This window comes from Puntigrus tetrazona, chromosome 15 (genome assembly GCF_018831695.1).
Source record: "Puntigrus tetrazona isolate hp1 chromosome 15, ASM1883169v1, whole genome shotgun sequence".
In the NCBI taxonomy this organism is placed as follows: domain Eukaryota; kingdom Metazoa; phylum Chordata; class Actinopteri; order Cypriniformes; family Cyprinidae; genus Puntigrus; species Puntigrus tetrazona.
In genome coordinates, this window is record NC_056713.1 from 5,428,015 (window position 1) to 5,455,373 (window position 27,359).

Here is a 27,359-nt window from a genome sequence, read left to right on the forward strand (position 1 = left end):
GAGATTTTTTCGACAATAGTGATAGTCAATGTTTGTTGGTTTGTTCCTTACTAAATTTTGTTGTAAATAATTTTTGCTGTTTACAACTTTCATTTTCTTTAAATATAAGTGTCACACTTGAAGTCTCGTCACCATCCAATGGCAGAACAATGTAGCCAAAATCACCATCACTAACACTCAGATTTTCTAAATATCAAATACTATTATAAAATTTTTAAATACTTTCAACGAAATAATAGTTATTAGATAATAATATTTAGTAAACAACAAAACCTTCTAAAAGTTGTATTGCAATTCAGTCAAGATTACAAAGGCAGTGCTAAACCTGGCTTTATTATATTTTTATTCCATTTTATCCTACTTATATTGGGTTCTGTTGCTGAGTAATATATTCATATCACACATTTTGTCAATATACACATATAGCTACAATCAGTCTAACATATTGTGTAGCTTAAAGCAATTTGTGCCATTTTCCCGCTACTTACATAGTTTTTGCGTGTTCAGATTATACATGATAGTACTTGACCCAGAAACATGCTATTAAATAAAATCCAACATCCATCCTATAAAAGATACACGTTGTTATTGTAGTCGAACCTAATGAACAGCAAAAATGAATGTTGCTAATTCTCATGTGTACAGTTTGTAAAGACCCAGATGGTGTCAGCTCTGTTTATAAAATCCGCTTACAGAAAACTGAGCAGTTGCATCAGATCAGCAGCTACAATCAGCTTTCTTCAACTTGACTGTTGCTTTAAAAATAGCTGGAGCAAGGAAATATATTTTAGAGTGGACAAGGGACATCAAAAACTATTTGGATGCTTTACTCTTCAACTAACAGACAGAAACTGAACCTAAATATTTCTTTTTAGTGGCACTTTCGCTGTCTTTTTTGATCACCGAATGGAAAATGGAACCATGCCTTACTATTTTTATTTCACTTTGTTCAAGGATTTTGTTCACATGAGATATCCCATCCTAATTTTGACACTTTCAGTTTATTTAGCAATTGTATTATTTAATGCCATCATTTTGTTTGTGGTGTTTAAAGAGAGATCTCTTCATGAGCCAATGTACATACTGATATCTTGTTTGTCTGCCAATGATCTCTATGGCTCAGCTGGATTCTTTCCTAGGCTAATGGTTGATCTCCTTTTTGATGCAAACACAATTTCTAGGCCAGGGTGTTTTGTTCAGATTTTTATCATTTATACTTATGCAATGTCTGAATATACAATATTAACTCTGATGGCATATGACAGATATGTCGCCATATGCAATCCTTTAAAATATCATACAATTATGACCCCCAAAGTGACAATACTGTACATGGGACTAGCATCACTTTATACAGTCTTTTCTATGAGTCTGGTTATTTTCTTCTCAGCCAGGTTGCCTTTGTGTGGGACTGACATAGCAAGACTGTACTGCTCCAACTGGTCTCTGGATTCGACTATCTTGTGGGACTTCCACTTTGAGTAACAACATAATTGGTCTTTTGTCTCAGCAACAACAGTTTTTCTCCTGCCTTCTTCATCTTCTATACTTATGCCAGAATTTTGATAATTTGTCAAAAAAGCCCCAAGGAATTTAGGGGAAAAGCATTTCAAACATGTCTTCCTCACATTATAAGCTTTGTTAACTACTCTATAGCTTCATTTTGTGATATTGCTTTAAGTCGGTATGATTCAGACAAATTTAAGATTGTGGCTATCATTTTTTCAGTGGAATTCCTGGTTATCCCTCCTGTTCTGAATCCCCTTATTTATGGCTTAAATTTACTAGAAATTCGAAAAACATTGCATGCTTGTTTCAGCGATTTAAAGTTGGCCCTTTTCCTTAATAATTACTTAAAACATAACATAGGATTATTTTAAAGGCTACCTACTGGTTTTACAGTGTTTTATATGATAAAACTGAATTTTCTACAATTATTTATTTAGTCCTTAATGATGAGGCCATACTTCTGATGTCTTTATAAAACTAATCAAGTTCTTGATGTTCTGTAACAATTTCAACTCTAATATTTAATAAAAATAGTTATGGCACATAGTACTTTATTGTGTTCAAATATTTCTTTATTTCTTTCTCTTTTGCTATAAGTACAGTTGTAACTATATGAAGGGCTATGGACTATTTTTACATTTTGCACCTAACTTCTTTTCTGAGGTGCACCAGCACAAAAGTTAGGCGCACCCGAATTTTTTATGTCATTGTGATGTGTTGTGATTTGCTTATTTGCTTGGAAAAGTGTGGAGGCGTTAGGTTTAGAGGTGTGTGGAAAGTGCGTATCATAGGCACACCAAATAGAAACAGACAATCATGCCGTTTTAGGCAATTTTTTTGACAGCGTGGACTGTAACTGACATTGCGCAATGTGTCAAGCTCGTCTGTCCACACTAATCCGGTGAAAAGTTTAATATTCAGATTTTATAGAAATATACAGTCAAAAGCCCTAAAACTATTTTTATTTTAATACTTTCTTTTGCATTGTAAATTTGAACATGATTAGTACATTTTCTTGCATGGAGCTATCACACACACAACTCTGAGGCCTGACAAACATAATTGGGAAACATTTTCAGCCTTTTGGGTCAACTTTTTTATTTATTTATTTGATAATTAAACAATAATATGCATTATAATATATGCAATAAGAAAACTGAGAAACCTTTCATCATCTACATAATGATGCAATATTGTTCATCTAAGTCATCAAACATAAGCCTCACTGGGACTGGTCTTTTGACCTTATGACCAGAGGGACCTAATTTGTGGTTACAATGGCTAATTAAACCTTAGGGTCCATTAACATTGCCCCACTGGGAGATTTGATGGTCAAGATGCTTTGCTGAAATGGTCAAGGGACAATATCAGGAGTGAAAACTACATGTTTTGATTATAACCATCATTATATGATGCACTAAAAAGATTAGTATTTACTACCATACCAGTGAATTATGTTTGACCTAAATATTCAAGACAGTAGCATATTCACCAATTAAATAAGTAAATATAAAATTACAAGCACTACAAGATTTTTAAGCAGTTTTCATATTTCAGTATGTCATATTTTCTAATATAACAAAATAACTAAAATTTAATCAAATAATTTAATGCTTAGTACATAATACTATTATTGTTAGAAATTGAAAAGAGAAATATAATACATTTATACATTTTAAATGAATTGAAACATACTTATAGACAAATCTGAAAAAAAAACTTTTCTTTATATAGCACTTTTAACAATACAGATTGTGTCAAAGCACTGAGCAGTATCAAATAGAGTAGAGTGATAATAATGTATAATTATTAAACCCTTTTTGTTTTATTAAATACAGAGACAGTGTAATCAAATCAATGATAATTGCTAGAAATTAAGTGTCCCTATATAAGTAAGCCAACAGTAAGGCAACAGTTGGCAACAGAGGCGAGGAACCAAAACCCCATTTATGACAGAATGCAAAAAAATATATATATAAAAATGTTCAGAGGAACCAGGTTCAGTTGGTTCACCTCTGGCTGGATGACCAGTACTGAATTTCTAGTTCAATGCTAAACGCAGCTGTCAGATTGCCTAAAGGCTTTATTGTGTGTGTGTGTGTGTGTGTGTCTGGTTCCTATGATCTGTCCACAGGCCTCATCTAGGTTTTCCGGTCTCAATGAAGATTATCTCTTGGTGCTGATCCACCATCTGATCTGGATATGAACTGAAAATCTGAATAAAAACAGTGTAATATTAGTGTAGATACCGTTCTTTACATACATTGTGTGTTATTTCTACAGTATGTGTGTGTGTGTGTGTGTGTATACAACACCAACAGCTGAGCAAGTACAGTGTGTCACGTAGTCAGACATTCTAAAATCTGACAAACAAGTTCATTCTGTGCAACAAATGCTGACTAACATAGTGCCAATATGGGGTTACAAACTAATCAGACAAAACCTGGTGAATGTGTCTGATGCCATTTCTTAGAAACCATTTGTAGAACGTGAATTGGTAAATAATAAACCAATGTATGTGTACATTTCTGTATTTAGTTATGTTGTGAATATTTGCAGCACATGTGGTTTAATTTTTTCATTTGCAGAGCATTGAAAAATGCGGTTCTTTCAGCCACCATATTAGTCAAATAAAAATTTGCAAACAGTAAATTAATTCAGGAAAATTGTTAACTGTAATTGATTAAATGGTTAAAGATATTTAAATCTACAAAAGTGAATTTTTGGTTAATGTAAGCCATATTGGCTGGAAGGTATATGATGGGAAGTATTTAAACCTTGTCCTGAAATTTCACTTGAGTCTGCAAACTGAACCACCTTTATTACCATTTATATTGTAAAATTATAATAAATAAAAACTCAAACGATGTCAAGTGTATATTGTATTTAATAAAACACAATGTATAATATGTGCTTAAAGGTGTATAATATTTTTGTGAGCCATATGAATTATATGCAACTCTTAGATTTAGAATGTTTGTTTAGTCTTGAACGATAAACAATTTTTTAAATAAAAATATTAAAACTATATAAAAGCTATTTTTCTTTTCAAAAATAGGTAAATTCAAGTTATGATCAGACAGATTGCATCTGTAACTGTATGGTCAGTGGGGTTTAATTAAAGTGTTGTCATTACAAGATAATTATCTGTTCAGTGATCCCACTGAGAGCAGCTCTGGACAGAGAAGCCTTTAAGGGAATAGGAGAGTGGAAACATAATGACCTTTAACGACCATGTTTATCAAGTCAAATTAGGCCATATGAGGATGAATTACATCATTTTGCCTACTTCATTATGACTTCAGTGGTTAGCCCTGAGTTAAAGAATTATCTCATACTTCTTAAACTTTATACAAAGCTTTTGTACAGATCAATCATTTAAATTTATTTGAGATGATCAAATTATCTTAAGCATTTTAGTTGTGGCATGCTCCCTGTTCAGCTCGCCTTTGCTCCTTTTTAATTCTCTCCTCAGTGGACAGTGGTGAAGAAAGTATTTACGAGAGGATGCCTCCTCTCAAAGAGGCACCGGCTGTGCACCATTGTGCTCCCACTGCAATTTAATAAAAAGTGAAGGTCGCTCACTCCTCCAAGCCCTGCCCTTCAAATTTAACAAGAGCACTCTGTTAACCAGGCTACAAACTTCATTCTTATGAGCAGTTTTCGCACCGGATCATGTCCTGGCAATCCAGCAGCTTACAGCTTACAGATGCTGGGCCTCATGACCTACATCAGGGTGAGCCAGGCCTACATAACAGCTCTGGCCCACTGGTAAAACCCAGTGGTTTGAACAGGCTGTGACTTTGGGATTGGTATACAGAAGGAAGATTGTCTTGACAGACTCATCTGACACAGGTTGTTAGTCTCCGTGTTTGAAGGCAGACCAACCTTCTTTGAATCTCTCTATCTGTGTATTGGCCTGAGGGTGGTATCCTTGAGTTTGAAAGATTAGTTATGAAGTCTGTGGAGGTGTGGGGTTGGAATGGGGACTGGCACTACAACAATAGATGAAGGAAGAATGGGTTCTTTGACTGGTTTGGGAATGGATGGGGAATACTTAATTTCAGATAGACGTCAGCTTTGCCATTTTTTGAACCTAGATGATAGGTGATCTTGAACTGAAAGTGCGAGAAAAACAATGCCCATCTTGCCTGTCGTGGGTTGAGACGTTTCGCTGAACTGATGTACGGGTTACGATGATCATACATCGTTGACAATGGACTGTACTTTCCTATATCCATTTGTTGGAACTCACATTTCACTTTCTTGGCATAGAGTTGATGTTGAATTAAGACTTGTAGGACTGCTTGCATGTGTGCCTCCATGAATTCGGAATAGATCAAGATACTGTCTATGCATATAATGACCCACCAGTTAAACAATGTCCAAGAACACATCATTGATAAAGGACTGGAACACGGATGGACTATTAGAAACCCCGAACTGCATAACGAGATATTCAGAGTGCTCAGACACATTTGAGAAGGCAGATTTCCAATCATCATCCCTCCCGAATGTGGATAAGATTATAGACACTACAAAGATCAAGTTTGGTGGAGTGAAAGGTGGTAATGGGTAGCGGAATGGGACTGTAATATCATTGAGGCTTCGGTAATCAATGCACGGCTGCAGACCCCCATCCTTCTTCTCGACAAAGAAGAAGCCTGCTGAAGCTGGAGAGGTGGATGGTTGAATGAAGCCCTTAGCCAACTCCTCATTGATGTAATTCTGCATGGCTTAGGACTCAGGTTATGACAATGGGAATACTCTGCCTCTTGTGGACACCTACCTGGCAGAAGTCCTCGACACTGGACTCAGATGCTGTACTCGAACACAACATTGTTAAAAAAATAATATATAGAATCTACTCAATAAAGTTTGTGTGAGTAGATTCTATTCTATATATTTGGGCAAATAATATCTACATTTTACAGCTCTAACCAAAAGAATTATACCTAATATTTTTCAATACACTACAAAAGAAATTACCTATAAAAATTCTGTAATAATAACTATAAATAATAACTATTTTTAGCAGGCAATAGTTAATCTACTAATTTATTATTCATAGTAATTAGCCAATAAGAAAATGTGGAAATTTCAACAAACCATTATTGTGATCGGCATTTGCTTTAATTAGGCTTTTGTCTCTTGCTTTTTATTTAGTGAAATAAGCTTTGAGTGTATGGTGTTTAAGTATAAACACTTATGCATGGACAAAAATGTTTTAAAGTTAAGATGAAGTAGACTGCTTTTTGTGATGGGTGTCAAGATGTAAAAAGTCAAGATGTAAAAGAAATAATTTTAAAAAGTGTTGATCTTTCATTACTGATGTAAATGATCTGTAAATGATTGTGATCATAAATACAAAGATACTGTGGCAAAACATGCAGAAAGATTTAGACATCAACACTCTGTTACAGTCCAGATGGGGATCGAACTCAGGTCTCCGGGATGTATTAGTGTGGCACTTACTCCTACTCCACTGGAGCAGGTGAAACCCAGTTGCAGAGGAAATAATGAGAAGGCTTAGAGAGACTTCTGAGGTTCTTTACTCAAGCAAAAATATAAAGATGAATGAATCCCAAGAACCAAGAAAAAGTCTTAGAGACTTACAACAAGAATAGCTACTGAGGAACTCAAAACACTCCTTGGTACAAAATACAAAAAAAAGTAATCCAAACAGAAAGCTGTCCTTAGACCTCAGGCAGGAGAAAAATCACAAAAAACACAGAAAACAAGAAAGTCTCTTACAGCAACAAACTCGGCAGCATGATTCTGAGAAAGACATGAGGACTGAACAAGAACAATAGGCAGGGAGACATTTAAATAAGATTGGTCATTAGGAGTGATCAAAAACAGGTGTGCTACAAGTCTCTAACAGGGTGGTGATCTGGAGCAGAAAGTGCGCCATCCAGTGGTGAACCCAGGGAATCTCAGGCAGATCATTACAGGACCCCCTCCTTTAGGAACGGCTCCTGACGTTCCCAATGGCCTTGTTCCCATGAAGACGGTAAAAGTCCCTAATAAGAGCCTTGTCCAGGATGTGGCGAGCAGGGACCCAGGTTCGCTCCTCCGGCCAAATCCTCCCAGTCCACAAGAAACTGTCGTCTTCCCGAACCAGTCGAGTGTCCAGTAGCCGCCGAACTGTGTATACTGGCTGACCCCAATTATTCGTGGTGCTGGGGGTGGCCTGGTGACAGGAGACAGAGGGCTGTATTTGACAGGCTTTAAGCGTGAGATATGAAAGGTGGGGTGAATGCGCAAAGACTTGGGTAGCAAGAGACGGTAGGAAACAAAATTTACTTTCCTTAAAACTTTGAATGGTCCTATGAACCTGGGAGCTAATTTGCGTGACTCAACCTTGAGAGGAATGTCCCTGCTTGAAAGCCAGACTTTCTGCCCTGGGCGTAGAATTGGCGCTGGTCTGCGTCTCACGGTTAGCCCGTTGCTGTTGTAGCTGTGAAGACTTAAGAAGAGCAGCCGGGCCTTTCTCCATATCCTGCGACACCGTTGAACCAGTTGCTGAGCAGCCGAACCCCACTTGAACTCCTGCTCAGAAAACATAGGAGGTTGAAAACCATATTGGCACTCGAAGGTGACATACCTGTTGAGGAATGGCGAAGAGTATTGTGTGCAAATTCTGCCCAAATCAGATGTTTACTCCAGGACGTAGGATTGGATGACACCAGACACCTCAAGGTTGTTTCAATCTCTTGGTTGGTACGTTCTGTCTGTCCATTAGACTGGGGATGAAACCCCGACGATAGACTGGCTGTAGCTCCAATCAGCTGGCAGAATGACCTCCAGAACCTGGATGCAAACTGAGGACCACGATCTGACAACATCTCGGGAAAGCCATGCAACCTAAAGACATGCTGCAAAACAATCTCAGCAGTCTGTGGAGCTGAAGGGAGTTTTGGCAGTGGTATAAGATGGCAAGCCTTTGAAAATCTGTCAACCACTACAAAAATGACCGTGTTACCTTGGGAAGGTGGTAGGCCAGTTACAAAGTCCATAGAAATATGTGACCACGGGCGAGCAGGAACAGGGAGGGGTAGCAGGAGACCTTGAGGGCGGGATCTGGAATCCTTATTCTGAGCACAAATGGAGCAGGCAGCGATATAGGCTCTGATGTCTTCCGCCATCTTTGGCCACCAGAAACGTCTGCCAATGAACTCTAGGGTCCTACTAGCTCCAGGGTGGCATGCAAATGATGAGGAATGTCCCCACTGCAAAACGTCAGAGCGCACAGCTTTAGGTACAAAGAGACGGCCTGGAGGCCCATTACCTGGGTCAGCCTCCTGCTCCTGTGCCTTTCTAACCGTAGTCTCTACACCCCATCTGACTGGTGCCACAATCCTGGAGGGTGAATGATCCTCACCGGAGTTGAAACCTTATTTGTTAGATCAAACTGCCTGGAGAGCACATCAGGCTTCTGATTCTTTGACCCTGGTTTTGGAGAGAACAAAATCAAAGCGATTAAAGAATAAAGCCCACCGGGCCTGGCGAGAGTTTAGCCTCTTAGCCTCCTGGATATAGGCTAAATTCTTGTGATCAGTCCATACAATAAAAGAGTGTTTGGCTCCCTCAACCAGTGCCTCCATTCCTCCAATGCTAGTTTGACCGCTAATAGCTCCCTGTTCCCAATATCATAGTTCCTTTCCATGCAGCGAGAGCTTGTGTGAAAAAAGCACATGGATGCAATTTGTTATCTCTTATGGTACGCTGGGAGAGAACAGCTCCCACTCCTACCTCAGAAGCATCCACCTCCACTATGAAGGGCAGCTCAGGATCTGGAATAGTTAGTATGGGTGCTGAGGTAAACAGATATTTCAGTCTCCCGAAAGCCTCTTCAGCCTCCTATGTCCACCGGAAACCCTTAACATTCTTCCTAGTGAGAGCAGTTAGTGGAGCAGCAATTGCACTGAAATTTCGAATGAATCGCCAATAGAAATTCGAAAAACCAAGAAAACGCGTTGTACCTGCCAATCTCTAACTGCTCGAGTCTTTGCAGGATCCATCTGGATCTGACCCTTAGAAACAATGAAAGCCAAAAAGGAAACCTCCTCCACATGAAATTCACTCTTCTCCAACTTGACGAATAGATGGTTCTTTAGAAGCTGCTGGAGGACCAGGCGAACATGCTGCACGTGTTCCTTGAGGTCTTTGGAAAAAATAAGAATATCATCCAAGTATACAAACACAAATCTGTTCAGCATGTCTCTTAACACGTCATTAATCAAAGCCTGAAATACTGCAGGGCATTTACCAAACCAAAAGGCATGACTTGATACTCATAATGGCCAGTGGGTGTATTAAAAGCAGTCTTCCATTCATCACCAGCACGAATGCGGACCAGATGATATGCATTGCGAAGGTCCAATTTAGTAAATATAGTAGCCCCCTGAAGCAACTCAAAAGCAGCAGACATTAGTGGAAGAGGATAACGATTCTTAATAGTGATCTTATTGAGTCCCCTGTAATCTATACAAGGTCGGAGCCCACCATCTTTCTTAGCAACAAAGAAGAAGCCAGCTCCCGCTGGTGACGTTGAGGGGCGTATAAAGCCAGATGCCAGGGACTCCTGTATATAATCCTCCATGGCCCTCCTCTCTGGTGCTGAAAGAGAGAACAACCTCCCTCTTGGAGGGCACATTCCAGGCAGCAAGTCAATGGCACAATCATAAGGTCTGTGTGGTGGTAAAGATAAGGCCTTCTTCTTACTGAACACCTCTAACAGGTCTGCATAGTCTAGAGGAACATGTGATAGCTCTGAAGAAGTCCTGGGTAACTGTAGAGCAGTCATTAATAGCCCTGGGGTGGCCTGAAGTAACTTAGGAGAAACAGAAGGTTCAAGAGATAAAGCACAGTGACCCTTATTACAGTCAGGCCCCCATCTGAGAATGTTACTAGAGGACCAGTCTATCTGGGGATTATGATGGACTAACCAAGGGAAACCCAGGATTAAAGGGAATTCTGGTGACTTGATTACATAAAACTGTATAGTTTCTAGGTGACCCCCAACCCGGAGATATAAGGGAATAGTGCGCAGACTCACCTGCCCAGACCCTAGAGGCCTCCCATCTAGTGCAGTAATAGTCAGGGGTTCATCAAGGTTAGTGAGTGGCACACCAAGATGTCTAGCGACTTCCAAATCCATAAAGTTGCCAGCTGCCCCAGAGTCTATGAAGGCCTTCAGGGGATGTGACTGATCATTCCATAGAAGATAAGTATTCAAAAGAGCCCCAGAAGATGCTGAGTGGGGAGTGGTTGCTTCTCTCGTCACAGTCCTCCCTTCCCTGGACGAGAGTTGGCTTTTCCCGAAAGAATAGGGCAGGAGGCACGAAAGTGGCCAGATTCTCCGCAGTACAGACAGCATCTTTCTTTCATCCTGCGGTCTCGCTCAGACCGGGAAAGCCGTGACCGACCCAGCTGCATGGGTTCCTCAGATCCTGCTACATATGAGGCAGGGAGATCAGGAGACGGGGGAAGTGCAGAGGGATACTGACTGTGTACATATCTAGAAGTCTCTGTACGCTCTCGACGTCTCTCTCGAAGGCGATTGTCTAGTCGAATGGCCATAGCAATCAAGGATTCTAGGTCTATTGCAGGGTCCCGGGCTGCTAACTCATCCTTGATCTCATCAGACAGTGCCCGATTGAAAGCAACAGTTAATGCCTCCTGATTCCAGCCACTCTCCATAGCAAGTGTTCGAAATTCCACCGCTAATTCCGCTACACTTTGAGACCCTTGAGTTAACTGAAGTAAGCGGCTGGCTGCCTCACGCCCGCTCACTGGATGATCAAATACTCGTCTCATCTCCTCAATAAAACTGTTATAATCTGAACAAACCCTTGGTTGAGGGGACTGCTCCCACAAGGCAGTTGCCCAGGCAAGGGCTTTCCCAGATAAAAGAGTAATGACGTAAGCCACCTTGCTACGGGCAGTTAGGAATTTGTTCGGCTGCAGTTCAAAGTTCAGTGAACACTGGGTGAGGAATCCCTTACATCTGCCAGGGCTTCCATCATACCTCTCAGGATGAGGCAGGTGGATATCAGAGCCTTGCACTGCTACGCTAGGAGGTGGCAGTGGAGCCTGAGGTTGAGACTGAGCTCCCTGTGCTCCCTGCTGTGGGCTTGAAATAGACTGAAGGTGATGCAGAATTTCAGTGACTGCCTGACCCAGTTTTGAAACAGCCGCCTCTTGTTGTGCAAGGACTTGTTCATGTCGTTCCATGGTGGCTGCCTGACTTGAGACAGCTGCAAGGATGCGTTCTGCATTCGATAAAGGTTGAGTCTCCTCTGCTGGGTTCGTATCCATGGTTCAGTCCTACTGTTACGATCCCAATGGGGATCGAACTCAGGTCTCCGGGATGTATTAGTGTGGCACTTACTCCTACTCCACTGGAGCAGGTGAAACCCAATTGCAGAGGAAATAAATGAGGAGGCTTAAAGAGACTTCTGAGGTTCTTTACTCAAGCAAAAATATAAAGATGAATGAATACCAAGAACCAAGAAAAAGTCTTTGAGACTTACAACAAGAATAGCTACTGAGGAACTCAAAACACTCCTTGGTACAAAATACAAAAAAAAAGGGAATCCAAACAGAAAGCTGTCCTTAGACCTCAGGCAGGAGAAAAATCACAAAGAACACAGAAAACAAGAAAGTCTCTTACAGCAAAAACTCGGCAGCATGATTCTGAGAAAGACATGAGGACTGAACAAGAACAATAGGCAGGGAGACATTTAAATAAGATTTGTCATTAGGAATGATCAAAAACAGGTGTGCTACAAGTCTCTAACAGGGTGGTGATCTGGAGCAGAAAGTGCGCCATCCAGTGGTGAACCCAGGAATCTCAGGCAGATCATTACAACTCTTCATACAAACCTCAACAATAGTGACAATCAGCAAAGTAATTCAGAAAAACAGATCAACTGCAATGCAGGTTGGGAATGCTAAATTCATTTTGTATTATGTTGATACCCAGCATGCACTAGTCACCATCACTTGATCTAAGTTTGCATTGTCTTTAGCACATTGATACAAATGTCAATAAAACTCAAACATTAAAGTAAAACAAAAATAAAGAATAAAAATCAATGAAAACCAAATACAGCAAACACGGATTATAATAATGGTGCTTTGTTGAAATGTCAACATTAATTGCAACTGGAAAAGTTGTGTTGATTCAATGCAATTAACATTGACAAATCAACTCTTTTTAGCATTGATTCAACATTTGTTTGTTATAGGTGGGTCCTCCTAGCTGTAGGATCATGTATGCACACATTTTAATATTAATATTAATATTTTAATATTTAATAATACATTTTAATATACAGCTAATATTTTTGGGTATATATTACTTTATTGTTTTGTGTTGCAGTTATTATTATAAACAATAAGTAGAATTTACCTAATATTTAATATTTTACTTTTTAACTAATATATTTAAATAAAATGTAACTGATTTTCATGGGTTGTATTTAACACCCCAAGAGTGTTTCTTTACAGTGTATCCATTTTTTTTTTTGTAAACAAGCTAATTAGCATGAGATCAGCCTCCATATATATCCAACCAAACCAACCTTCTACAGAACACTTTGTCAAACATGCAAACAGAGATAGCGGTAAGATTTTTTTGTTTAATTTTATATATATATTAATCCCAAATTAATTTCAAACGAATTACAAATAACTTTATTATAATTAGTCTTTGCATATTATTGCAGATGCAGCCACCACTAGAGAATGAGTCCATTGTCTTAGTATTTACACTTTCTGGACTAAATGAAACCATGACAAACAGATTTGTGTTTTTTCCTTGACTGCATTGTATTATCCATTAATTGTGTTTTGTAATGTGACCATAATTTACACTGTAATCTCACATAAGAAACTTCATGAGCCAATGTATGTGTTTATATGCAATTTGTGTATGAATGGACTTTATGGCACAGCTGGATTCTACCCTAAATTCCTGTATGATTTATTATCCCATTATCACATGATTTCTTATGCTGGATGTTTGTTTCAGATATTTGTAATTTATTCATCTGTTATGTGTGACATTTCAACATTAACAGTGATGGCATATGACAGGTATGTGGCAATATGCAGACCACTGGAGTATCATTCCATAATGACTAGTCGGAGGATTCTTCAATGCATCCTCTTCTGCTGGCTGACTCCATTTTTTTGCATGTGTGTTTCAGTTGTATTAACATCAAGGCTAACCTTATGTGGCTCTAGCATTGAAAAATTATATTGTGAAAACTGGTCAGTTGTTAAACTCTCTTGTTTTTCTACAACAGTAAATAATGTGATTGGGTATGTAATTATTATTATATATTTTGGACATGCAGTATTGATATTTTGCTCTTACATACACTTGATTGGAAAATGCAAAAAGTCAACAGAGGGCAGAAACAAATTCATGCAAACTTGTGTACCACATCTGCTTGCGCTTATCAATGTGACTGTTGCTTTGCTTTTTGATGTGCTGTACACTCGGTATGGTTCTAAAAGCTTGCCACAAGATTTGCGGAATTTCATGGCTCTAGAATTTTTAATAATTCCTCCCATATTAAACCCCCTTATTTATGGACTAAATCTGACAAAACTGCGGAAAGAAGTAATGAGACTTTTTTGTTTATTTCTTTTTAAAAAAGTAAAAATACTTGAGTAAGATTTTCTTATTAAAAATATGTATAATATGTTTACATTTAAATAATAACCACAAGTGTAGCTTTTTGTTATCCTAAGCACTCTAATACTAGATTAAGACATTTTTGAAAAAGCATTTTTCCCTCCTCTGTTGAAAATAATTATATAAATTGTGATGCTATTAGTTTTTTTTTCAGCCATATAAAACATTATGTCATATGTATTAAACTATTGATTTAGGTTAACTGTCATGTTGCTGATGATGACTTTGAAAATTGTTGTATTAATGATATATTTGCTGTGAGGCAACAATACTAGCCATTGAAACACCCATGCTGTTACTAATAACATATGCAAATTAAATGCTAAAATGTCCAAAATGTGTGGCAATATTTTAACAAATTACATTAAAGCAGAAAACCAAAGAAATATTTTTTGAAGGTGTTAATGGGACAACCACTTCCATTATTGTATAGTTGTCTGATTAATTATATATGTTTCTAAACAAATGTTTAGGGGAAGAATGAAACTGCATTCACAATGTTTTGGTAAACCTTTCTACAAATCCTGTGTTTATAATACATTATAAGGGTATTTTTAAGGCATTACAATGACATCTCATGAATATCTCATATCACAATATAATATTTACTTTTTGGGATTTTTAAGTATGATTATTTATAACACACAATGAACACCATATAAAATCTACTTAATTTATAATAGAATATATCATATCTTGACATTGTTTATTTAAAAGGGTGTATAAGCACCTAATCTGATCATAAACAAACCTCCATTAGCTGCAAGCAGCGCGTACATGTTCTTGGGAATGCTTTTGACTATTGTTAGAGATTAATATTCACACTTACAGAAATATACACATTTACATTTTGCAGAACAGATGGAAAAAGATCTGAATGTGAATTTGTTTCCTTCAGATGTTATGAGAAGGAGCACTCAGATGAGAAAGAGCAAATAAACATACAGGCAGGCAGACAGGCAGACGGACAGACTATAACCACATGCATTAAGAGATGTGAACAGACGATCTAACAAAGGGCAAACAGGAACTTATGAAGCCTAAAGTATGAAATAATTAATTGAACACACCTAAATACAATTAGTTAACTGAAGGTAGGGCACACACAGCACATGGGACAAAAAAAAACAACAAAAGAGTCCAACTACGTGACATATCGCCCCCTCCCAGAAGGTGTGTCCCTGCACCAAAAACAGAAACGGAAAGACGAGGACCGAGGTGGAGCTGGGGGATGGAGGAGCCTGACAGAGCTGGAGGGATGAGGTGAAGCTGGAGGAGTGGAATCCCGAGGCGACGGATGGTCGACCACAGACCAAAGCAGAGGAGGGAGCTAGGAGCCAATTGGGAGCAGGTTCTGTGAGTAAATGACATAGTTAACTGAACTCACCTGAATACAATTAGACAATTAACTGAAAATAGGACATATGGGACAAGAAAACAACAACAAAAGAGTCTAAGAGTTAGAAAGCTAAAAAGAACAGCATTGATAGCAAATCAACATATTAGAACAATTTCTGAAGAATAATGTGACACTGTAGACTGAGGTCAAGGCTGATGAAAATTCTGATGTAGATCACTGAATGAAATTACATTTCACGAGTTCGCACTTACATATAATTAATTATAGTAACGGTTAAAGTAAGCGTGTTTGGTGTGCTATCAGGAGAGGACTCAGAACTCGGCAGACTACTGAGTCCAGAGTTTTTTCCTCATGTCCGTGAAAAGCAGACAGGGCTTGCCGTCTAGGAGGAGTGGAGATTGGGATGGTGGAGGGATGCTATGAACAAGATATCAAGGTAAGAGGATTGTCTGAATTTATAGGAGGCTTCTCTTGCTCTGGTTGGATAATGCCGTGATTAGGAAAGGAGAAGCCAGCTGGGTTAATTATCAGTGCACGCTCCACCCAAAATTTGTTTATAGCTAAACATCATTCAAAAAGAAATGTGTATGTGTGTGTGCTGTTTTTGTGGTTTATAGGGACACAAATTTGTTTAATGACATGGGTATGACAGAGGTTTTACTATTTGAAGGTGGTTTATAAGGACACTGCCGATGTCCCCATAAGTCACAAAAAAATTAAAGAAAAAAAAAAATACTAAATGATGTTTTTTTGAAAGAGTTTCCTGTATGGCCTTGGAGTGCTGGCACTTGCCAATACCCCTTTGTGAGGTCTAGGGTTGAGATGTACCAGGCCCTTCCCAGCCGATCCAGCAGCTCATCCACCGGGGCATGGGATATCCGTCAAATTTTCGACACTTCCGTTTAATTGCAGGAAGTCGTTGCAGCGGAGGGTGCCATCAGGCTTGGGGACCATCATGATGGGGCTGGACCACGGGCTACCATTTGTTGGACCTCCTCTTCGATAGCTTGCCGATGAGCCTCAGGGACCCGATAGGGCCATAGCGGACGATAACTCCGGGTACCGTATGGATCTTGTGCTTGATGACTTGGGTCCTCCCGGGGCACGAAGAGAACACATCAGAGAACTGACCGACCAGGTGCTGGAGCTCCCCCTTCTGGGCAGCCGAGAGGTGGGGGTTGATGTCCACAACCACAGGATCGGTAGACGCAAGGGCATTGAGCTGGTCCTTGTTCCCTCTCCACTTCTTTAGCAGGTTTATGTGGTACAGCTGATCAGTTCGTATTCGCCCGGTTGACGTAACCTGTAAATGACTGGGCCGATCCGTTCGATGACCATATATGGTCCTTGCCATGTTGCCAGGAACTTGCATGCGGCTGTGGGAACGAGGACCATCACCTTGTCTCCGGGCTGGAATTCCCGTGATTGGACTGCCCAGTTATAGTGGCGTTGTTGGGCCTGTTGCGCTTTAACCAAGTGTTCCCGGACTAATGGCATGACCCGGTCGATTCTTTCCCTCATCTCCTTGACATGTTCGATCACGCTCGATGGGCTGCCGGCTGCTGTTCCCAGGCCTCTTTGGCGGCGTCCAGGAGGCCCGTAGCTGTTGGCCAAAATTAAGCTTGAAGGAGGTAAAACCTGTGGAAGCCTGAGGTACTTCTCTGATTCCGAAAAACACGTAGGGAATCATGAGGTCCCAGTCTCTACGGTCTTCCGCCACCACTCGCCATAACATCTGTTTAAAGGTTTGGTTGAATCTTTCGACTAACCCATCGGTCTGGGGATGGTAGACCATGGTACGTGTATTTGCTTGACCTTCAGCAGCCGGCTGAGGTCAGCCATTAGCCGGGACATGAAGGGGTACCCTGGTCGGTCAGAATCTTGCTGGGTATTCCGACCCGTTTGAAGAGGAGGAAGAGCTCTTTTGAGATGGCCTTGGCAGTGGCCTTTCTCAACGGTGCGGCTTCGGGATACGGGTGGCGTAGTCAACTATGACTAGAATATGTTCATAACCCCAAGCAGACTTCGCAGCAGCGGCCCCACCAGATCCATCTCGATGAGCTCAAAGGGTACCCCTATGATGGGTAGCAGTATAAGCGGACTGGGGTGAGGAGTCCGTGGCGTGGTGAGTTGGCAGGTCGGGCATGCCTGGAAGAAAGCTTCACATCGACCTCCAGGCCAGGCCAGTGGAACCTATCGTGGATCCGCTGACAGGTGTTCTGTACGTCGAGAATGGCCTCAGTCTTCAAACGTGGCACTACTAGTAGCAGTTTCTCCTCCCCCTTCGCTGGGTGACACAGTACAGCAGGCCGTTCTTGACAATGAAATGCGGGAGAGGATGGGGCCCAGGCCACACTTCCTGGTCTTCGATTTGACACACTTGCAGCCAACAGTGCTTTAAAAGATCGTCTTCCTTCTGAGCTTTTGCGAATAGGCCTCCCCGTAACCTGCTGAAACACATCATAGAAAAGGTTAGGGTTTTGGGAGGAGGACTCACCATCTCTCCCGCTATCGGAGGCCAGGAGCGTTGGCTGCCTCAGTCCTTTCACTGGCCTCCTTCGTCGGGCGGTCCCCATGTTTGGCCGTCTAGCCAAAGTGGGCGCAAACAGGTGGTCGATCCCCGCCAGTCTCAGCTGAGTAGGACAGGAACCGGCAGGTCTTTCAGCATGCCCACCTCTAAGGGCCAAGCTCCTGAGGCGGCCGATAGGTTGACTCGTCTTGACGGTACTTGTCGCGTGTCGCCATTCACATAGGTAAAAACAGAACAGGGGCCAGGATGTTGGCTCGGACCAGCGTGACACCGCTACCAGAGTCGAGGAGGGCCTTGAACAATTATCCTTACTACCATTTTCAGTGCTCCTTGTGGAGGTTGTGATGAACAACGGCAGTGCTCGCTCCCCAATCTCTCGATGTTGGCCAGCATCCACCAGCTCCACCGCTCCTACCAACTCAGAAATTGTCGTGGGGTTTCTCATCCGGACCGCCTGCCAATAGGCCCAGTGCAGGGCTCGGAGAAACCAATCGACGCGACTACCGCTCTGATACCTGTCCAGTCGATGGAGTCCCCTGTAGTAACCAGTGGTGCGCTAGACGGGTGCGTTGGGCTTATGGTGGTGTGCGGGGTTATACTCTCAGGAGTGGAACTGCTGTGCAGCAGATATGGGAGAAAGCCCCAAGAGTGAAAGAATTTCCCGCCTTAGCGTGACCAAATTTTTCGGCTCTTCCCTTGGAAGCGAATTAATATGCACGCTGGGGTACTCCGTCAGTAGCGGTATTAGAATCCATGCCCACTTGTCTGGGGGCCATCCTTCCGTAGGGGCTGTGGCTTCAAACATTTGGACGTAGGCCTCGACGTTAGGAAGCAAGCGGGTAGCTTGGGTGTGCGGATCCGGCAGTGGAACCTGTTTGGCTAGAACAGACTCTCAACACATCTGGTCTAGTCCAGGTCTTAGTCAAAGGGCTAGATCGCTTACCTTAATGCAGCCATTTCCTCAAAAGACTCAAAAAGAGTAATTTTTATGCGTTCCCTAAGTAATAGCATGCTAAGCCAGTTTGGTGGCCAGAAGTCAAGATCTCAAAAACGTGCCGGCTCCAAACATTGATCGTTGATCTGACTCACCCTAGCACGCCAACAATGCGGAAAACCTCAGAAGTCACTAACCTACTAGAAAAGTTATTTCAGACAATATAAATTAACCAAGATTAACATTTGTTTTGCCAGGCAAGAATATTTTCCAAATTGGTATAATTCATAAACATTTGCACAACTGATCAGCAGTACAAAAATAACACAAAATAAAACAAACATAAAAGGTTATTATCCCTGGTCTTGAGAAAGTACATAGTGTGGTGTATGGAGACACACACCACACTACGGGCTGATCTGGCTACAGAATCGTGCCTTGTGGTGTTTTGTCACTTTCCTTATATACTCAGACCAGACAAAGAGGTCCCAAATTTAGTTGTAAAAACCTTTTGGTGTTTAGGTTCCCGTGCTCCCTGGCTTGAACACTTTCAGAGACCCAAAAGGAAGACACATCCCCTTTTCCACAGAACACAGTTCTTAATCTTTTCCATAATATAAGTGATTAGTGCGATTGGTAAATTGGTCTCAATTTCACAGTGAGACCTTTCAAATTAGACCAAACATGAAAGTGAAGAACAATAGGTTCATAAGACACATGACATATAATGCCTTATTCCTAATGAACTTTAAGCCAAATCTTTTGGGCAGAAGGAGGGGAAGCAGGAAGAGCAGAGGTGAGGAGGGTGTCATAAAAGCAACAGGGAGGGATGGTGTTGTTTACTCTCTTTTTGAAGTCCTTTTGTTGCTTTGGATATCCCTTTTCAGATTAGTCTTATTGTATTACAGGTTTTTGATTTTGCTTCTTACAAAAAAATAAAATAAAAAAATAACAACTGGATCGCCAGTTATTAAAAACGTAAAAAAAGAATGTTTCAGAAATTGAAAGATGTTACAATATCAAAACAAAATGTGTCATGTGTGATTAATGATACCGCATTAATGATACAGATGGCGATGATGAAATTGCTAAAACCATTAAACTAAAACTAAAATATGTAGTCATGGTCAGAATAGTGAGAGTAGCCCTTAGTACTGTACAAAAAAAAAAAAAAGCCTAAAAAAATCACCCAAAATTCAGACAGAGCATCAGATTGAGAAGCGAGAAAAAGACTTCAGTCTCTATATTGAACGTGCTTACCCGCGCTTAGTAAGCACAATCTATGAGCTGATAATTAATAATAATGAGTTGATAATTAAACAATAATATGCATTATATAATATATGCAATAAGAAAACTGAGAAACATTTCATCATCTACATAATGATGCAATATTGTTCATCTAAATCATCAGTCATAAGCCTCACTGGGACTGGTCTTTTGACCTTATGACCAGAGGGACCTAATTTGTGGTTACAATGGCTAATTAAACCTTAGGGTCCATTAACATTGCCCCACTGGGAGATTTGATGGTCAAGATGCTTTGCTGAAATGGTCAAGGGACAATATCAGGAGTGAAAACTACATGTTTTGATTATAACCATCATTATATGATGCACTAAAAGATTAGTATTTACTACCATACCAGTGAATTATGTTTGACCTAAATATTCAAGACAGTAGCATATTCACCAATTAAATAAGTAAATATAAAATTACAAGCACTACAAGATTTTTAAGCAGTTTTCATATTTCAGTATGTCATATTTTCTAATATAACAAAATAACTAAAATTTAATCAAATAATTTAATGCTTAGTACATAATACTATTATTGTTAGAAATTGAAAAGAGAAATATAATACATTTATACATTTTAAATGAATTGAAACATACTTATAGACAAATCTGAAAAAAAAAACTTTCTTTATATAGCACTTTTAACAATACAGATTGTGTCAAAGCACTGAGCAGTATCAAATAGAGTAGAGTGATAATAATGTATAATTATTAAACCCTTTTTGTTTTATTAAATACAGAGACAGTGTAATCAAATCAATGATAATTGCTAGAAATTAAGTGTCCCTATATAAGTAAGCCAACAGTAAGGCAACAGTTGGCAACAGAGGCGAGGAACCAAAACCCCATTTATGACAGAATGCAAAAAAAATATATATATAAAAATGTTCAGAGGAACCAGGTTCAGTTGGTTCACCTCTGGCTGGATGACCAGTACTGAATTTCTAGTTCAATGCTAAACGCAGCTGTCAGATTGCCTAAAGGCTTTATTGTGTGTGTGTGTGTGTGTGTGTGTGTGTGTGTCTGGTTCCTATGATCTGTCCACAGGCCTCATCTAGGTTTTCCGGTCTCCAATGAAGATTATCTCTTGGTGCTGATCCACCATCTGATCTGGATATGAACTGAAAATCTGAATAAAAAACAGTGTAATATTAGTGTAGATACCGTTCTTTACATACATTGTGTGTTATTTCTACAGTATGTGTGTGTGTGTGTGTGTGTATACAACACCAACAGCTGAGCAAGTACAGTGTGTCACGTAGTCAGACATTCTAAAATCTGACAAACAAGTTCATTCTGTGCAACAAATGCTGACTAACATAGTGCCAATATGGGGTTACAAACTAATCAGACAAAACCTGGTGAATGTGTCTGATGCCATTTCTTAGAAACCATTTGTAGAACGTGAATTGGTAAATAATAAACCAATGTATGTGTACATTTCTGTATTTAGTTATGTTGTGAATATTTGCAGCACATGTGGTTTAATTTTTTTCATTTGCAGAGCATTGAAAAATGCAGTTCTTTCAGCCACCGTATAAGTCAAATTAAAATTTGCAAACAGTAAATTAATTCAGGAAAATTTGGTTAATTGTTAACTGTAATTGATTAAATGGTTAAAGATATTTAAATTTACAAAAGTGAATTTTTGGTTAATGTAAGCCATATTGGCTGGAAGGTATATAACGGGAAGTATTTAAACCTTGTCCTGAAATTTCACTTGAGTCTGCAAACTGAACCACCTTTATTACCATTTATATTGTAAAATTATAATAAATAAAATCTCAAACGATGTCAAGTGTATATTGTATTTAATAAAACACAATGTATAATATGTGCTTAAAGGTGTATAATATTTTTTGTGAGCCATATGAATTATATGCAACTCTTAGATTTAGAATGTTTGTTTAGTCTTGAGCGATAAACAATTTTTAAATAAAAAATATTAAAACTATATAAAAGCTACTTTTCTTTTCAAAAATAGGTCAATTCAAGTTATGATCAGTTATTGCATCTGTAACTGTATGGTCAGTGGGGTTTAATTAAAGTGTTGTCATTACAAGATAATTATCTGTTCAGTGATCCCACTGAGAGCAGCTCTGGACAGAGAAGCCTTTAAGGGAACAGGAGAGTGGAAACATAATGACCTTTAACGACCATGTTTATCAAGTCAAATTAGGCCATATGAGGATGAATTATATCATTTGCCTACTTCATTATGACTTCAGTGGTTAGCCCTGAGTTAAAGAATGATCTCATACTTCTTAAACTTTATACAAAGCTTTTGTACAGATCAATCATTTAAATTTATTTGAGATGATCAAATTATCTTAAGCATTTTAGTTGTGGCATGCTCCCTGTTCAGCTCGCCTTTGCTCCTTTTTAATTCTCTCCTCAGTGGACAGTGGTGAAGAAAGTATTTACGAGAGGATGCCTCCTCTCAAGGAGGCACCGGCTGTGCACCATTGTGCTCCCACTGCAATTTAATAAAAAGTGAAGGTCGCTCACTCCTCCAAGCCCTGCCCTTCAAATTTAACAAGAGCACTCTGTTAACCAGGCTACAAACTTCATTCTTATGAGCAGTTTTCGCACCGGATCATGTCCTGGCAATCCAGCAGCTTACAGCTTACAGATGCTGGGCCTCATGACCTACATCAGGGTGAGCCAGGCCTACATAACAGCTCTGGCCCACTGGTAAAACCCAGTGGTTTGAACAGGCTGTGACTTTGGGATTGGTATACAGAAGGAAGATTGTCTTGACAGACTCATCTGACACAGGTTGTTAGTCTCCGTGTTTGAAGGCAGACCAACCTTCTTTGAATCTCTCTACCTGTGTATTGGCCTGAGGGTGGTATCCTTGAGTTTGAAAGATTAGTTATGAAGTCTGTGGAGGAGTGGGGTTGGAATGGGGACTGGCACTACAACAATAGATGAGGGCAGAATGGGTTCTTTGACTGGTTTGGGAATGGATGGGGAATACTTAATTTCAGATAGACGTCAGCTTTGCCATTTTATGAACCTAGATGATAGGTGATCTTGAACTGAAAGTGCGAGAAAAACAATGCCCATCTTGCCTGTCGTGGGTTGAGACGTTTCGCTGAACTGATGTACGGGTTACGATGATCATACATTGTTGACAATGGACTGTACTTTCCTATATCCATTTGATGGAACTCACATTTCACTTTCTTGGCATAGAGTTGATGTTGAATTAAGAGTTGTAGGACTGCTTGCATGTGTGCCTCCATGAATTCGGAATAGATCAAGATACTGTCTATGCATATAATGACCCACCAGTTGAACATGTCCAAGAACACATCATTGATAAAGGACTGGAACACGGATGGACTATTAGAAACCCCGAACTGCATTTCCAATCATCATCCCTCCCGAATGTGGATAAGATTATAGACACTACAAAGATCAAGTTTGGTGGAGTGAAAGGTGGTAATGGGTAGCGGAATGGGACTGTAATGTCATTGAGGCTTCGGTAATCAATGCACGGCTGCAGACCCCCATCCTTCTTCTCGACAAAGAAGAAGCCTGCTGAAGCTGGAACGGTGGATGGTTGAATGAAGCCCTTAGCCAACTCCTCATTGATGTAATTCTGCATGGCTTAGGACTCAGGTTATGACAATGGGAATACTCTGCCTCTTGTGGACACCTACCTGGCAGAAGTCCTCGACACTGGACTCAGATGCTGTACTCGAACACAACATTGTTAAAAAAATAATATATAGAATCTACTCAATAAAGTTTGTGTGAGTAGATTCTATTCTATATATTTGGGCAAATAATGTCTACATTTTACAGCTCTAACCAAAAAGAATTATACCTAATATTTTTCAATACACTACAAAAGAAATTACCTATAAAAATTCTGTAATAATAACTATAAATAATAACTATTTTTAGCAGGCAATAGTTAATCTACTAATTTATTATTCATAGTAATTAGCCAATAAGAAAATGTGGAAATTTCAACAAACCATTATTGTGATAAGCATTTGCTTTAGGCTTTTGTCTCTTGCTTTTTATTTAGTGAAATAAGCTTTGAGTGTATGGTGTTTAAGTATAAACACATGGACAAAAAATGTTTTAAAGTTAAGATGAAGTAGACTGCTTTTTGTGATGGGTGTCAAGATGTAAAAAAGTCAAGATGTAAAAGAGAAATAATTTTAAAAAGTGTTGATCTTTCATTACTGATGTAAATGATCTGTAAATGATTGTGATCATAAATACAAAGATACTGTGGCAAAACATGCAGAAAGATTTAGACATCAATACTCTTCATACAAACCTCAACAATAGTGACAATCAGCAAAGTAATTCAGAAAAACAGATCAACTGCAATGCAGGTTGGGAGTGCTAAATTCATTTTGTATTATGTTGATACCCAGCATGCACTAGTCACCATCACTTGATCTAAGTTTGCATTGTCTTTAGCACATTGATACAAATGTCAATAAAACTCAAACATTAAAGTAAAACAAAAAGAAAGAATAAAAATCAATGAAAACCAAATACAGCAAACACGGATTATAATAATGGTGCTTTGTTGAAATGTCAACATTAATTGCAACTGGAAAAGTTGTGTTGATTCAATGCAATTAACATTGACAAATCAACTCTTTTTTAGCATTGATTCAACATTTGTTTGTTATAGGTGGGTCCTCCTAGCTGTAGGATCATGTATGCACACATTTTGAGACGCTAGAGCTAATATTTTTGGGTATATATTACTTTATTGTTTTGTGTTGCAGTTATTATTATAAACAATAAGTAGAATTTACCTAATATTTAATATTTTACTTTTTAACTAATATATTTAAATAAAATGTAACTGATTTTCATGGGTTGTATTTAACACCCCCAAGAGTGTTTCTTTACAGTGTATCCATTTTTTTTTTTTTTTGTAAACAAGCTAATTAGCATGAGATCAGCCTCCATATATATCCAACCAAACCAACCTTCTACAGAACACTTTGTCAAACATGAAAACAGAGATAGCGGTAAGATTTTTTTTGTATAATTATTATATATATATTAATCCCAAATTATTTCAAATGAAATTACAAATAACTTTATAGTATTATAATTAGTCTTTGCATATTATTGCAGATGCAGCCACCACTAGAGAATGAGTCCATTGTCTTAGTATTTACACTTTCTGGACTAAATGAAACCATGACAAACAGATTTGTGTTTTTTTCCTTGACTGCATTGTATTATCCATTAATTGTGTTTTGTAATGTGACCATAATTTTCACTGTAATCTCACATAAGAAACTTCATGAGCCAATGTATGTGTTTATATGCAATTTGTGTATAAATGGACTTTATGGCACTGCTGGATTCTACCCTAAATTCCTGTATGATTTATTATCCCATTATCACATGATTTCTTATGCTGGATGTTTGTTTCAGATATTTGTAATTTATTCATCTGTTATGTGTGACATTTCAACATTAACAGTGATGGCATATGACAGGTATGTGGCAATATGCAGACCACTGGAGTATCATTCAGTAATGACTAGTCGGAGGATTCTTCAATGCATCCTCTTCTGCTGGCTGACTCCATTTTTTTGCATGTGTGTTTCAGTTGTATTAACATCAAGGCTAACCTTATGTGGCTCTAGCATTGAAAAATTATATTGTGAAAACTGGTCAGTTGTTAAACTCTCTTGTTTTTCTACAACAGTAAATAATGTGATTGGGTATGTAATTATTATTTTATATTTTGGACATGCAGTATTGATATTTTGCTCGTACATGCACTTGATTAGAAAATGCAAAAAATCAACAGAGGGCAGAAACAAATTCATGCAAACTTGTGTACCACATCTGCTTGCGCTTATCAATGTGACTGTTGCTTTGCTTTTTGATGTGCTGTACACTCGGTATGGTTCTAAAAGCTTGCCACAAGATTTGCGGAATTTCATGGCTCTAGAATTTTTAATAATTCCTCCCATATTAAACCCCCTTATTTATGGACTAAATCTGACAAAACTGCGGAAAGAAGTAATGAGACTTTTTTGTTTATTTCTTTTTAAAAAAGTAAAAATACTTGAGTAAGATTTTCTTATTAAAAATATGTATAATATGTTTACATTTAAATAATAACCACAAGTGTAGCTTTTTGTTATCCTAAACACTCTAATACTAGATTAAGACATTTTTGAAAAAGCATTTTTCCCTCCTCTGTTTGATGAAAACAATTATATAAATTGTGATGCTATTAGTTTTTTTTCAGCCATATAAAAGATTGTCATATGTATTAAACTATTGATTTAGGTTAACTGTCATGTTGCTGATGATGACTTTGAAAATTGTTGTATTAATGATATATTTGCTGTGAGGCAACAATACTAGCCATTGAAACACCCATGCTGTTACTAATAACATATGCAAATTAAATGCTAAAATGTCCAAAATGTGTGGCAATATTTTAACAAATTACATTAAAAACAGAAAACCAAAGAAATATTTTTTTTGAAGGTGTTAATGGGACAACCACTTCCATTATTGTTGTCTGATTAATTATATATGTTTCTAAACAAATGTTTAGGGGGAAGAATGAAACTGCATTCACAATTTTGGTAAACCTTTCTACAAATCCTGTGTTTATAATACATTATAAGGGTATTTTTAAGGCATTACAATGACATCTCATGAATAGCTCATATCACAATATAATATTTACTTTTTTGGATTTTTAAGTATGATTATTTATAACACACAATTAACACCATATAAAATCTACTTAATTTATAATAGAATATATCATATCTTGACATTGTTTATTTAAAAAGGGTGTAGAAGCACCTAACCTGATCATAAACAAACCTCCATTAGCTGCAAGCAGCGGTGTGCGTGTTCTTGGGAATGCTTTTGACTATTGTTAGAGATTAATATTCACACTTACAGAAATATACACATTTACATTTTGCAAAACAGATGGAATAAGATCTGTCAATGTGAATTTGTTTCCTTCAGATGTTCAGATGTTATGA

General features: G+C 38.7%; 3 protein-coding genes across 3 annotated transcripts; all 3 read left to right on the forward strand.

The window, feature by feature from the left end:
• Nucleotides 1–906: 906 nt before the first annotated feature.
• On the forward strand, nucleotides 907–7,648 carry LOC122359381 (olfactory receptor 52E8-like). Its single transcript, XM_043259666.1, has 4 exons — nucleotides 907–1,463; nucleotides 1,511–1,828; nucleotides 5,170–5,245; nucleotides 7,394–7,648. Exons 1-4 carry the CDS (start codon nucleotides 907–909, stop codon nucleotides 7,646–7,648), a joined length of 1,206 nt encoding a protein of 401 aa, XP_043115601.1.
• A 5,596-nt stretch (nucleotides 7,649–13,244) lies between these two features.
• Nucleotides 13,245–16,833, forward strand: LOC122359382 (olfactory receptor 6N1-like). Its single transcript, XM_043259667.1, is given in 4 exon segments — nucleotides 13,245–13,332; nucleotides 13,335–14,162; nucleotides 15,947–16,017; nucleotides 16,588–16,833. Coding segments are annotated over 4 exon segments (1,233 nt in total).
• An 8,631-nt stretch (nucleotides 16,834–25,464) lies between these two features.
• LOC122359383 (olfactory receptor 6N1-like) lies at nucleotides 25,465–27,359 on the forward strand. The gene is made up of 2 exons (XM_043259668.1): nucleotides 25,465–26,383; nucleotides 27,343–27,359. Exons 1-2 carry the CDS (start codon nucleotides 25,465–25,467, stop codon nucleotides 27,357–27,359), a joined length of 936 nt encoding a protein of 311 aa, XP_043115603.1.

Excerpts from the sequence above, each read along its gene's own strand:
- LOC122359381 (XM_043259666.1), top strand. The coding sequence starts at position 907 with ATGGAAAATGGAACCATGCCTTACTATTTTTATTTCACTTTGTTCAAG. Across the intron at positions 1,829-5,169 it reads GCTTGTTTCAGCGATTTAAA|TTTTCGCACCGGATCATGTC; the intron begins GTTGGCCCTTTT and ends TCTTATGAGCAG. Across the intron at positions 5,246-7,393 it reads GCCTCATGACCTACATCAGG|GGTGGTGATCTGGAGCAGAA; the intron begins GTGAGCCAGGCC and ends AGTCTCTAACAG.
- LOC122359383 (XM_043259668.1), top strand. The coding sequence starts at position 25,465 with ATGCAGCCACCACTAGAGAATGAGTCCATTGTCTTAGTATTTACACTT.